The sequence below is a fragment of the Chamaea fasciata genome, unplaced genomic scaffold (genome assembly GCF_029207755.1).
Source record: "Chamaea fasciata isolate MVZ Bird 193981 ecotype frontalis unplaced genomic scaffold, bChaFas1.0.hap1 SCAF_2, whole genome shotgun sequence".
In the NCBI taxonomy this organism is placed as follows: Eukaryota; Metazoa; Chordata; class Aves; order Passeriformes; family Sylviidae; genus Chamaea; species Chamaea fasciata.
Genome location: NW_027094087.1, coordinates 34,570,648 through 34,582,718, shown reverse-complemented (window position 1 = coordinate 34,582,718; position 12,071 = coordinate 34,570,648). Strand labels below are relative to the sequence as shown.

At 38.0% G+C, this 12,071-nt stretch overlaps 1 protein-coding gene across 3 annotated transcripts in view; it reads left to right on the top strand.

Annotated features, from left to right (window-relative positions):
* LOC136285031 (transmembrane protein 135-like) overlaps positions 1–10,554 on the top strand; it is a 112,307-nt gene extending 101,753 nt beyond the window's left edge. Inside the window, exons 5-6 of one of the 3 annotated variants that reach the window (XR_010719348.1) lie at positions 7,899–8,063; positions 8,234–10,554. Coding sequence is in view for 1 of the 3 variants with exons in the window: in XM_066175660.1 (XP_066031757.1) it covers positions 8,234–8,330 (97 nt within the window). In the remaining 2 variants the exon portion in view is untranslated. Of the gene's footprint in view, positions 1–7,898 lie in introns of all 3 variants that reach the window. The other 2 variants (XR_010719347.1, XM_066175660.1) reach the window with 2 other exon arrangements.
* The last annotated feature ends 1,517 nt before the right edge of the window (positions 10,555–12,071 follow it).

Here is a 12,071-nt window from a genome sequence, read left to right as displayed (position 1 = left end):
TAACTTGTGGTCTAAGTTCAAGTGTGATTATGACACTTTCTCTGAGAGTGCATGTTGATTCTAAGTGCAGGAGAACTCAAGTGGGCTGGCATTCATACATGGAAGCTAAATGGCTGGTGTCGAACTAACACGGAAACTTTGATGTTTATATTGGATTTTTAAAAAAATAATGATTTCTGTTCCCTGCAGGAATTGTTCCTGCATAAGGCATGAACCATCACTCCTAAAAGAGAATCTATTTGAAATACTATGTTTTGTATCTTCTAGGTGCCAAAAACCAGTAGATTATATTTAGTGGTAGAATTTTTGAGGAAGGACTACTGGCAAAATAAATATTTCACCAAAGCAACAAAGATCAGCTGTAGAGAGGAAGATGATGTGTTGAGGAGTAGCTGGAACACCTTTATGACTTCATGAAATGTAAAGATGTGTGGTAGCTGTTGTAGGTTGGGTCTCTATACATGCTTGTATGCGTTTCTTCCAGGAGTGCAAGGTCTCCTGAAAAAAGAAAAAAGCGCATGGTTGTAGCACAGTTCTTTATTTAGCAGCTGCTGTAGAAGGCTTTTGTTATCTTGAAATCTCATCAATTGTGTGATAGAAATACCAAAAAGCTTAAGGTTTTTCCAATTGTTCATTTCCTGGTTTAGAATATTCTTTTCTTTATTGCTGCATGAAGAATTAACTGAAAAGATAACTGCCTATAGCACATGAGGAAAAACCGAAGTCATAAAATATGTGAAACCAGAATTTATAAATAAATAGAAAAGCTTCTTTCTGGAATTCTGCTTTGAGTTCATTCTTCTAATTTGGAGAGCTAAGTTAATAAGACAAGAAAATGATTTGATTTGTCCCTGTCCTTTTGAAAAGTTAAATGTTAGACCCAGCTGAAAGGTAGCACTGATAGGTTTTGAGTGTGTGTCATCTTCCAAAGCTGACTTAATGAAATCGGAATTTAACCTATCCTCTGTTGTCACTCTGTAATAAGGACTGACAGGTTACTGATAATTTCTTGCTGATACACCTCTTCTCACAGGGACAAACAGGGTAAGCCTTACACTGAAAACAAAGCTTTCAAATAGTTTGAGGTTTGGAGCTTTATTTGTGGCTTCTGATAAGAGTGTGAACCTTTTCACTGTACTGAGTGTGCTGTGAGTAGGTGACAGGGCAGTGTTCGTTTGAGTTGTATCAGCACAACCCACCCAAGCAGTTCTAGTCTAAAGAGTCACATTAGAAATACAATGTAAATCACATTGATTAAAATCTAAAACCACTGATTGCTCTAGACCACTATCTAAATGCTTTATTGTGTGTTATAAGGTGCTTGAGTGTGTTTTAAGAAGTGATGAATATAACGGAAAAGCGCAGGAATAAGTTATTTGGGTATCTTAACCAATATTCATGCTTTTCTCTTTGGCAGTATAAGGAACATTTGCTTGAATTATATGTTTGATAAGCTGAAATTGAAGATGTGATCATTTACAGTAGGTTCACTGTCATCTGCTGTCAGTTGTCTTTGGGGAGCATAGAGTGACTTAACCAGGAGTTATTATGATTTACCAAGGCAGTCTGGTGGTTCTTTGTTCCACTCTCAGCCTCTCAGCACATCCTTACTTCAGGCACATTTGATTCACACACAGCTACTATTCAATTTAAAAATTTTAAAGAGTAATTTTAGGCATAATTCCATGCATATCCCTCTTGAAAGTGCCCTTGCAATCAGGTAGCATAGCAGCAATTAATAGAATGTTGAGCATGCCACCTGGTACTCAGAATTATAGATAACACTGTGACTGATACGCACATTTGTGTTCACATGTATCTGTTGACAAGCTGCTATCTAAGTTTCAGTGAGAGGCATTAAGGAAAAATGCAGCGCTTCTCAGGAAAGAGAAAATGAATTTAAAGTCAATTTTCTTTTGAGTATTCTTAATCTCATTAATGTACTCAAAGATGGAGATGCCTACACTTTCAGTTCCATTTCAGTTCTAATTTTAAGTAAGTCCTCTGGCTTTGGACCTGCAAATGCATTTTAAGGCTTTAATTTATATTATATTAATTTAATATGAAGTAAACAAGGTTTTGGGAAACAACCAAAACTATGATGGTATGTTTTAGCATCTAGGAACTATTTGGTTGGCTGCCTTCCGCTTAATTAAATTTAAAATGTGCATTTCTGTTATTTGCCCTCTAATTGGTACCTCTCTATTCCTCCTAAAGTACAACTTCAGCTGAAACTATTCTTTGACTTTGAACAAAGAATATATATACTATACTATACTATACTATACTATACTATACTATACTATACTATACTATACTATACTATATTTTGTCTATATACTGTACTATATTTTGTCTATATACTGTACTATATTTTGTCTAGATGTGAATATATATATATATGTATATATTCAGAAGCCCTCTATTACTTGAAATAACTCAAGATTCCATGTTAGGGAAGATCTGGTGCTTTAAATTGTCAGAGCACCAAAATGAGATTTGCAAATATTTAAGTTCACGGTCTTGTTTTTTCCAATCTTTTCTTCTCTGTTCTATAGATAACACATAAAGAAGTCATCTATTTAGAGGGGGTTTTCTTTTCAGGAAACTGGAGATGTTTAACCCTTAATTGTGTCCAGGATATCCTAACCTATGCCCATTAGACCAGTCCTGGAGGTTTCCTTTCCCCAAATGAGATGGTCTGCTAGGCTTGTGATTTTTCTGTCGTTTTATTTTACTTGCAAAAGCAGGGAATGAAGGAAAATCCCACACACGCATCAGCATTTCAGAAAGTGTCTGATAATGTAGAGATAAAATCAAGTCAGATCTGAAGGACTTTAAGGTGTGTGCAATGTAGAATAATTTCTCACTTCCACAAGTGCTCCTTGGCATACTGTGTGCCACTGGACTGCTGGTAAACCTCAGGTTGCTATTTACAAATAGGTCTTACTCTGCCACCGTGTAGAGTGAGCTTTTGGAGAATTTCTCTTTTGGTAGCCATCTGCTCAGTAATAGCCTTTTTCTTTCCCCTTAGATGGAAATGATTACCTGGCATACTTGACATTCATCTCAAGAACCCAACACCTTTTCGGTTCTGCTTAGCATCCCTTCTCCTGTGCTTTGCTCTTTTCATCTTATGTCAGATCTAATTTGGTGCAGATATCTTGTTTTAGATATTTTGGTAGGTAGGAGGTAGATGACCTCATCTGCATTTTTATATTAACAAAGGTTTTCCAGAAATCTCTTTACCTAAGAGTTGTCAAGTACCATTATTTTAAAATGTACACTCAAGTGTCCTTTTAAAGTTGCAATTTTCGTGTGATTTATTTCATGCTGTGTGAAAATTGCAACTTAAAAGATATAGACAGGTGAAAGAAAAAGAAAGTTTAATAAGCTACGTCTGAAGTCCCATTGCATTGGCGCTTCAGAAGCCATTGCCACATAAGATTCATTTAGGGTTTTAAGAATTAATAGTTGTGGCTTGATTCCGAGGACGGCAGGGAGAAGGAATTCTGCCGTCCTGAGATATTCTAGAATACGTGGTTTTATTGCAAGGGTCATGGGTAGAGAGGACCTTGCCTTCAGCCACCAGCCTCGGCTGAAGGGATGTCCCAGAGAGAGTGGGAGAAAGAACAAGGGGGTAAAAGTTAAGAGAGAAAGGAGCGAGGGAGCAAGGTGGCAAGACTAAAAGAGCAAAAGAGCAGGGAGTAGAGAGGAGCCAGGATAAGAGGTAAGAGATTGAAGAAAAGAGGTAAGAGAGAGCCGGGATCAGAGAGATCAGGGGTAAGAGAGCGAGGTCCTTCTTACAATGCATTATATCTCCTTTTGTGATGAATATTCTAATTTACAGTGACCAACCAATACAAGACACAAAATCCTATAGAATCTACATATAGCCTATAAGAACTACAACATTACCATACTATGTTATATTTTAAACTCTAAAAACTACTCTTTAGACTTTTCTGTTTTGCTACATTTACCTTTGGTTCCTTAGCTAGCAGAAAGGTATCGTTCCATCAAAAGGGATTCTTCTTCAGCTGGCTAGGCTATTGTTTTCAGGTTATATAGTAACTAAGACTTGGTATCCTACAACTCACAGTAAGCTTCCATTTCTATTTCGATTATAGGTTTCATATTTTCAGAATCTTTTGCTAAGCAATCATATTTATAAGGTTTCCCTGATTCATCTTCCCCAACAAATAGTAAATTCCTTTTTTTTTTAACACCAGATGTTGTAGTTCTGCAATGACATTTCCTGATTTTTAAGAACTATTTTGATATTGAGTATGCTAGCAACTGAAAAAAAAAAAGGCATGAGAAGAGAAATAATTATTTTAATTTTCTTTTTAGTTGAAGTATTCTTTGCTGTTGTTAGAATAATAGATAAGCACTTTTTTAGATTTATTGATTGAAATATATATTGAAGGGGAATATTGCCTGAATTATTTTGCCTGGTGTTTTAAATGTAACACTTGGGAATTGGATACTTAATCTAATATAATCTCAGATGGTTTCTGATGTGGGTATTTAACAAACTGGAAGAAGTTTCTTTGTTTTCACAGTTAAGTAAGTTGGTGATTGATGGTGAATACATTTGTGCCCCCCAGCTTGAGTAAGAGTCAGTAAAACAAAATATTCATTGTTTTCTTTGCATAATTGTGTAATGAATATTTCCTAAGTAACACCTTATAAAACCTCAGGCATTCTTGGATATATAGAGGAAAGAATTGTTTGCATTGTGTACAGTATTTCTGGAACCAGGTAATTGTCTCTCCTTTATACTAACTGCCAGAGTTGCTCAGGGTGGGGCATTAGACATGAAATGGAGCTGTAAGGATCAAATTGAGTCTAAATTGAGGAAAACCAAAGGGGAGGTAGGGCTGCAAACTCAGTCTTTTCAGAGCCAGTGAGGTGCCAGGTGGGAAGCAGAGCTGCTCTGGTCCTCAGCCTTGTGGCACCCACCTGTGAAGAGGAGGTCAGGGACCCCCAAGGATCCTGGAGCTCTTGGTGCTCCAAAGGCCTCACAAGTTACAGCTTTGGAAATCTGTCTGTAATGCTCATTAAGAAAATATGCCCTGAGTCCTGAGCCTGGAAAATGCTGATAGTCTCCACCATATGTGGAGGACACGGGATGGGGGTTTTCTCTTGAGCAGAATAACAGGAAATTTCTTTAGATCATTATAATTTTTTTCTTTTTTGTGTTTGTTTTAAAAAGTGATGTCAGTGGGCTCCTGACTGTGCAAGGGTGGAGAGTTTTTCAAGCTCTCTGAGCATTGGCAGTTGTAGCTACTTTCATTTGTGTATGACTTTCTGTCTGTGTCTGACCTGTATGAGTGGGGTTGAGACAGAATTCAGGAAGAGTGCTCAAGGAATAGCTGTCTCTCTTGCTACATTTATTTTATTCAGTAATTAAATCAAGCTTTTCTGTGGTCAAGGATTTTATAAGAGTAACATTGTCTGCTACAGTTAATTTATGAACTGTTTACCTCACAAAATGTTTAAATTCAGGCCCAAATTAAGATCTAAGCGATGTTTGTATTTTTTTTCTAAAAGACTTTTATTTTCTAAAATGTTTGTATTTTTTCTATAATCTTTTGTTTTTTAAACGTGCAGACATAAGCAGCAGCAATGTAAGTGCACAGCTTAAATACAGTTCAGCATTTGAAGCTGAGCACTGAGCAAGCTAAATGCATGTTCAAATGTTACACAGATTCTTCCAAGGTTATGAGCATACGTAGAAATTATTGTACTGGAACAGATCAATGATTCACCTAGTCCTGCTGAGAAGCACTGATGAAGCATGCCAAAACATCAATCAAGGACTTGATCAGGATTTCAGGTCTGTCACAAAATGCTTAACCCAGCTGGAGACCTGGCAGCAGAGTGCAAATTATGGGTGGCTGATCTTCCCCCACCTCCATCTTCCTCCCCTACAGGAGGTCTGATTCCTTCATTGAGTTGAAGTCTAAGTGGCAGAAGGTACTTGCAAAAAAATCCCTCATGGATCTGTGGTCTTCTGGGAGGCCACTGCTTGTGAGCCCTTGCTCTGTACTTGCAAGGTGGGACTGTGTGGCGGGGGTGCCTGTTAGAGCTCTGTCTGTGCCACAGGCCTTCTGTACTGGCTTGCCTTCCTTCCCCAGAAGCCAAGGACATAGCTCCATAGTTCTAGTTCATGTCTCTGCAAAGTCTTGTAAGATGGAAAAATGACAGCTTGTGTAGTTGCGGGCAGGGGGACAACAGAACTGCAGTTCTGTTAAGGTTATGTGTTTCAGTTCTGCTAAAAAACAGGCATTTGCCCTGTTCCTTGGAGGAAGATGCTCAAGTGGTGACTTCTGAATGGCAGGGTATGGCACTTGCAGTGTGAAGTGTGTCTAGTGAAGGTGCAGATTAACCCCCACAGATCTGCTGTAGCCACAGGAAACAGAAATAGTCTTCATATGAGGCCCTGGCATGTGTAAACCAGTCTGATAATAGTTGGGTGTATGGTTGGTCATGAGCTTAGGACGTATGTGAAGCATCTGCAGTTTGATGCAGCATCTATTCAGATGTGACTGAGCTGGTTCCTAAGTAGTCCATGGTGTGAGGGTTCTGAATCCTTCTTTGGGGAGTGGAAGAGAAGGAGTTTCCTTTTCTATCTTTGAGGCAATTAGGAGAAAACATGGTTAACTTATTTAAAGCCTGACTGTGGTAGGTTGAGGAAATACAGAGGAAGCCATTTGGAAGCATTCCTGCAGGGCTACCCTATCCCTTTCAGGGATGGGAAGTTCCTCAGTATTGAAGAAGTGAGCGTTGTCAGTGATGATCTGAGTGGAGCTCACAGCATCCACAGAGTCCTCTCTTGGGCTCAACTGGAGTCCCTCATGAACAGCATATGTCCTGCTGTGGTCTCTGGCAGTGGCGTGTTTGGTGAATACCCAGCAGTACTATTGCTGATGTGTGTGGTGAGAGATCTCAGAGCAGGCACTGTTCTGGTTCATTTAAATTTAAGTTGTTTGGGTTTCAAAGCTGCTTGGAAAGCTTAGGGTGAAATTAACCTGTAAGTGAATGCCAGTGGAGAGATGCAGCGCAAGTGAATTTAAGTGTTGTTGACATACTTGTAGAAAATACTGGATTTTAGGTAAATTCCCCATTCTTCCCCCAAATACTATTTTTTTAAACGATATGTCTATGATAGTGTTTTTTTAAATGCAATGTTTGGCTGGTGGTGGTCAGGCAGCATGGGATTTTAATGATTTAATATGGATACTTAGTTAAAGGTGACATCATGTGGGTTTTGGTCTGGGAAAATTAAATATTCTATTTAGCAGATTTACTTTTGAAATACCAGTAATATTTTCTTAATGCTTACTAGGACTTCAGAATTGTTTCTTGTGTAAAAATCAGTTATAATTGGGAACTATGAAATATAAAATAAAAATTCAAACCAGTGTATTTATAAGACACATAATCAGAGGTTTGGTATGACTTTACAAGATTGGATTGGATGGAATGTTAATTTTGGATTACGCTTAGGAACTCATGTAGCGTTAAATAAGCCTGAGGTGCTGCAAAGAAGATTGAAGCACTATACAGATCTTCATATTATTGAAAATATGATTTTATGACAGAAAATGTCTTACAGAAGGTAGTAGTTTGAAACATAGATTTCTTCAGCAATTTAGGGAACGACGCAGTTTCACAGCTCTTTTCTTTCTTGTCAGATTTTTTACTGGCTTCAGCAGAGTTCTGGCTACACCTTGCACATAGCTAATTTTACAGATGGAGAGCTGCCTTTTTTTTCCCCCCCTTAGGGCATGATGAACAAAAGACTTTTGCTCTGTTTATGAAACTGTATAAAAACAGCGCCTTCTGACTTTATATCTGCTCATCCAGTTGTAATAATAATTTTACTGCAGTGATCCTGCTATTTTAAATTGAAGAGGCAGGTGGATGTCAGTGATACACACCCAGCAGTAGATGTGGAGGAACAGTGTTGTCAGACACTACCCTGTGATTTTATTGGAAAAGTGGATGTAATTTATTGTTTGAGGAAAAGAAAGAAGCAAAATATTATTTTGAAGGTGAGCCAATTCATATATTCTTGGACATTACACAGACCACCCAGATCTGAAGCCATGTTTTATGTCTCTTAAATCTAAGTAGATTCAACTAAGCATTGAGCTGCCTGCCCGAGCCCAAGAGGAACACGTAGGAAAGGAAAAACCACCTTTTAATTTCTCTTTCTTTTCAGATCTTCCTTAGTGAAAGGCTTCACAGCAAATAAGTCTGATGAGTTTCTGGAAAATATAAGAAGATTTGCTTATCAGAAGTGTGGTGTTCCTTGCTGAGAATTAAGTTTGCTTACTCTAGGTAATGGGCATGATTGTCCAGTACAGTCTCCTTCCAGCCATGTCTCTGTGTTACCACAGCATGGGCACAGCATTTAACAAATTGTATCCCTGAGGACAGGTACCTCTACTAGAGGACAAGACAAAAAAAAAAAAAAAAAAAAAAAAAAAAAAAAAAAAAAAAAAAAAAAGTGTGTGTGTTTATTATATATGTGTATCATTGGTGACTTTGTTTCATAAAGGAATTTGACAAAATCAAATGAAATTCCACGCCTTTTCTGACACGCCCTGTTGAATGGTAGGGTGGCCCCCCAGATGTGCTTCAGTTTAAAAAGCTCCAGTTAAAAAAAATATCAACAGGGGAAAAAAGGTAGGTTTCTCTGATGTTGGGAACCTCATTTAAGAATGAGAAAAATGTGAATGCCCCAAATTGTAATGCTTTACTGTTTCATTCTGCTCTTATCTGCAGATGAAATATGGTCTTCATAATGTTTGCTTTTATGTTGTGATGGCTGCAGTCACTGACAGGCTCTTTCTGAGCTAACCTTGAGGAAAATTCTTTATCCAAATGATGCCAAAGAACCAGCATCCAACAGCAGATTTTCCATTGTCATATTTTCTGAAATTTTATTGAGACCCATCTTGGAGAAATAAGTCAGTTTTTGCCAGTAAAATGAATCATTCTTTTGACATACCTATATGAATTTATTCTTACAAACATTGATGTAAAAGCTGGTGCAATAATTCAGTTTTTGAACTAACACTGGGATCTGAGTAGTAATTTATAATGTACATTATATTTAGTTTATATAAACATCCACAATTAGATTTTTGCATGAATGTGTTATGGAGTGTGGGTTTTCTTTGTAAAGCATGTGCAGCTCAAATAATCACAATTCATTAAAGCATTGATTGAGGAAATCTGTGGCAAATAAACTATGGCAGTTTCTTCCAGCTTCATATAATTTTGTGGTGTTTCCTTGAATATTTTGCAGAAGAGGAGACACTGAATCTGTAGTGTCTCTGTTTAGAAAAATACTCGTAAATTTTAGAACTGCTTGTTTAATGAGATTTTAAAGCAACAAATAGTGTGATTTTCAAATTCATTGTGGATTTAAATTTGAGCTGCTTTATGCTGGCAGAATGAGGCAATCTGAGGGCAAAAAAGGGTAAAAAAGTGATATATGAGAATCTCCATTTCAAAATATAATGGATTGAATTTAATATGTGACTTTTGAAATTCATATTGTGAACATATGTTAATAGAAACTTCCCACAAAAACAGATGACAAGATGTGAAAAAGATAAGAGTCAGGGAAAGTTTGTTTTTCTTAAGTGTATCTTTTTCAGGTTTGCCTTTTAACAGACATAATTTCTGTCAGGGGAGATAACTGTAAAACCTCATGGATTAGTCAAGTGAAATCCTGACTGTGTTTTGCCTGGTTTTTAAAGGAGGAAGGATGTTATCCACAGCACACCCTTGTGTTTCTGCTGGTCTCTTTCCTAAGGAAGCTTTGAACCCTAGAGCTAGTTTTGGTCATATTTGTAAAAGCATAAAGGTGCCAAAGATACAGAAAATTCTGCTTTTTTCATAACAGCAAACAGTTGTGCAGACAAGACAGCTGTGCTGGTGATCACAGGATGAACCCGGTCCTTTGTAGACCTCAGAGAAGCGTGTGAGGGTGTTCCACTCATGGAATATGCTGGCTGTGCACATTTCCTGGAAGTCAGGTTCTGTGGATTTGTTTGCTCCTGGAAGAAATTGTTGGCTTAACTGTTAAAAAAACCAAAATTTATTTAACCTAACAGGTTTTAAACAACTTTGCCACTCTCCTGTTGAAATTGAATGGGCATGATGAAAAAACCTCATCTAATTTATAATAAAGAACATTTAAGAGTCTTGTCTCTAAAAGGATAACTGTTTCACTCTTTTCAGTATAGATTATTTTTTTTAAACTACTAATAGTAATAAAAGGAAAACTAGATTTTTGAAAAAACAAAAACAAACTCTATCCTGGAAGGGGAGATAAGTTCAACAATTTATGGTTTAATGTGCTGGCGAGTTAGATAAAGTAGCAATAAAAATGCTCACTGTGTACAGATACTCAAAATCTGAGTTGTGTAAGACATGCCTTTGATGTATCAGAACAAAAAGTTGATGAATATTGTTTGACAAGAAGCTCAACATGTCCTGGCAATATGCCCTTACATCCCTGAAAGCCAATCATCCAAAGCAGCGTGGGCAGCAGGGCGAGGCAGGGGATTCTGCCCCTCAGCACTGCTCCGGTGTGACCCCACCTGCGGTGCTGTGTCCAGCTCTGGGGTCCCAGCACAGGAAAGATGTGGACCTGTTGGAGTGAATCCAGAGAAGAGTCATGAAGATGATCAGAGTGCTGGAGCACCTCTCCTGTGAAGACAGGCTGAGAGAGATGAGTTGGGTTGTTCAGCTTGGAGAAGAGAAGGCTCCAGGGAGACCTTAGAGCACCTTCCAGGGACTTTTTACAAGGGCATGTAATGATAAGACAGGGGAAAATGGCTTTACACTGAAAGAGAATGGATTTAGTTAGATATTGGAAAGACATTCTTTATTATGAGAGTGGTGAGGCACTGGCACAAGTTTCCCAGAGAAGCTGTGGGTGCCCCATCCCTCGAAGTGTAGCATGCTGGGTTAAATGGGGCTCTGAGCAACCTGGTTTAGTGGAAGGTGTCCCTGCCTATAATAGAGGAGTACGAACTAGATAAGCTTTAAGGTACCTTCAGATACAAACCATTCTTTAATTCTATGATTTTTAATTTTTAGTTTAAATTAATTTGGGACACAGTTTCAGTAAAACTTTTAGCCATGTTTGTAACCATGCAAATTCTGTATTGATGGAACAGCAGGGAAAAAACATGTACAAGCCTCAAAAAGCAAACTGAGTAATATTAATGTCTGGTAAGAGAGTCTGAATCCTCCAGGAAGATAAATCTGAGAATATAAAAGGTGTCTTTTCTCCAGGGTCTCTCTCTCTCCAGGTTCAATATACAAAACACCAGCAGATTTGTGCACACACTGCTCCTCTGTGAAAACCTCTCCTCGCAAACCAATAGGTTTAATGAAGAGGTGCAGCTTTACTCTGTGTTTTTATTTCACTCCTACACAGCCTCTTGCATCTTCATGAGCCTTCCATGTGAGGAAAGGTTTCTGCAGCCCCTGTTACCCTGTTATTTGCAAGGCATAAGAAGGTCTGGAACAGAGTCTAGATCAAACTGTACCATTTTATCAAGAGAGGGCTACAGTTTGTGTGACCAAGTGCTCTGTGGAGCTTCTGTGACTTGGTCACATAAATATTCTGAAGCTTCAAGGCACATGCTGCTTTGTCAAGGTTGTAGCGACAGGGTTCGTTAGTTGTCTGAACATCAGTGTGGCTTGCCTCTGTCAAGAAGTCTTAATTCTGGAATATTTGCTGTGATAATAGGAATATACAACATTCTGGAGGATAACCTTCCAGACAAGATCCTTAAAATAATGTAATTCTGTGCACATTATAAACAAACACAAAAAAACCTCTATGGAAACTTTTTCTGAAACACCATTGGAAGTACTTATGCTGTTCCTGGTGCAGATTGCTTGCAATCAACTTTCCTTATATAACTCCAACTCTGCTCCTTATATACTAAACTTCTTGCACGTGTTTTCTTCTGGCCCATAGGGATGGATCATCAGTCCAAAAATGAGAAAATAATTAATAATGAAGTACT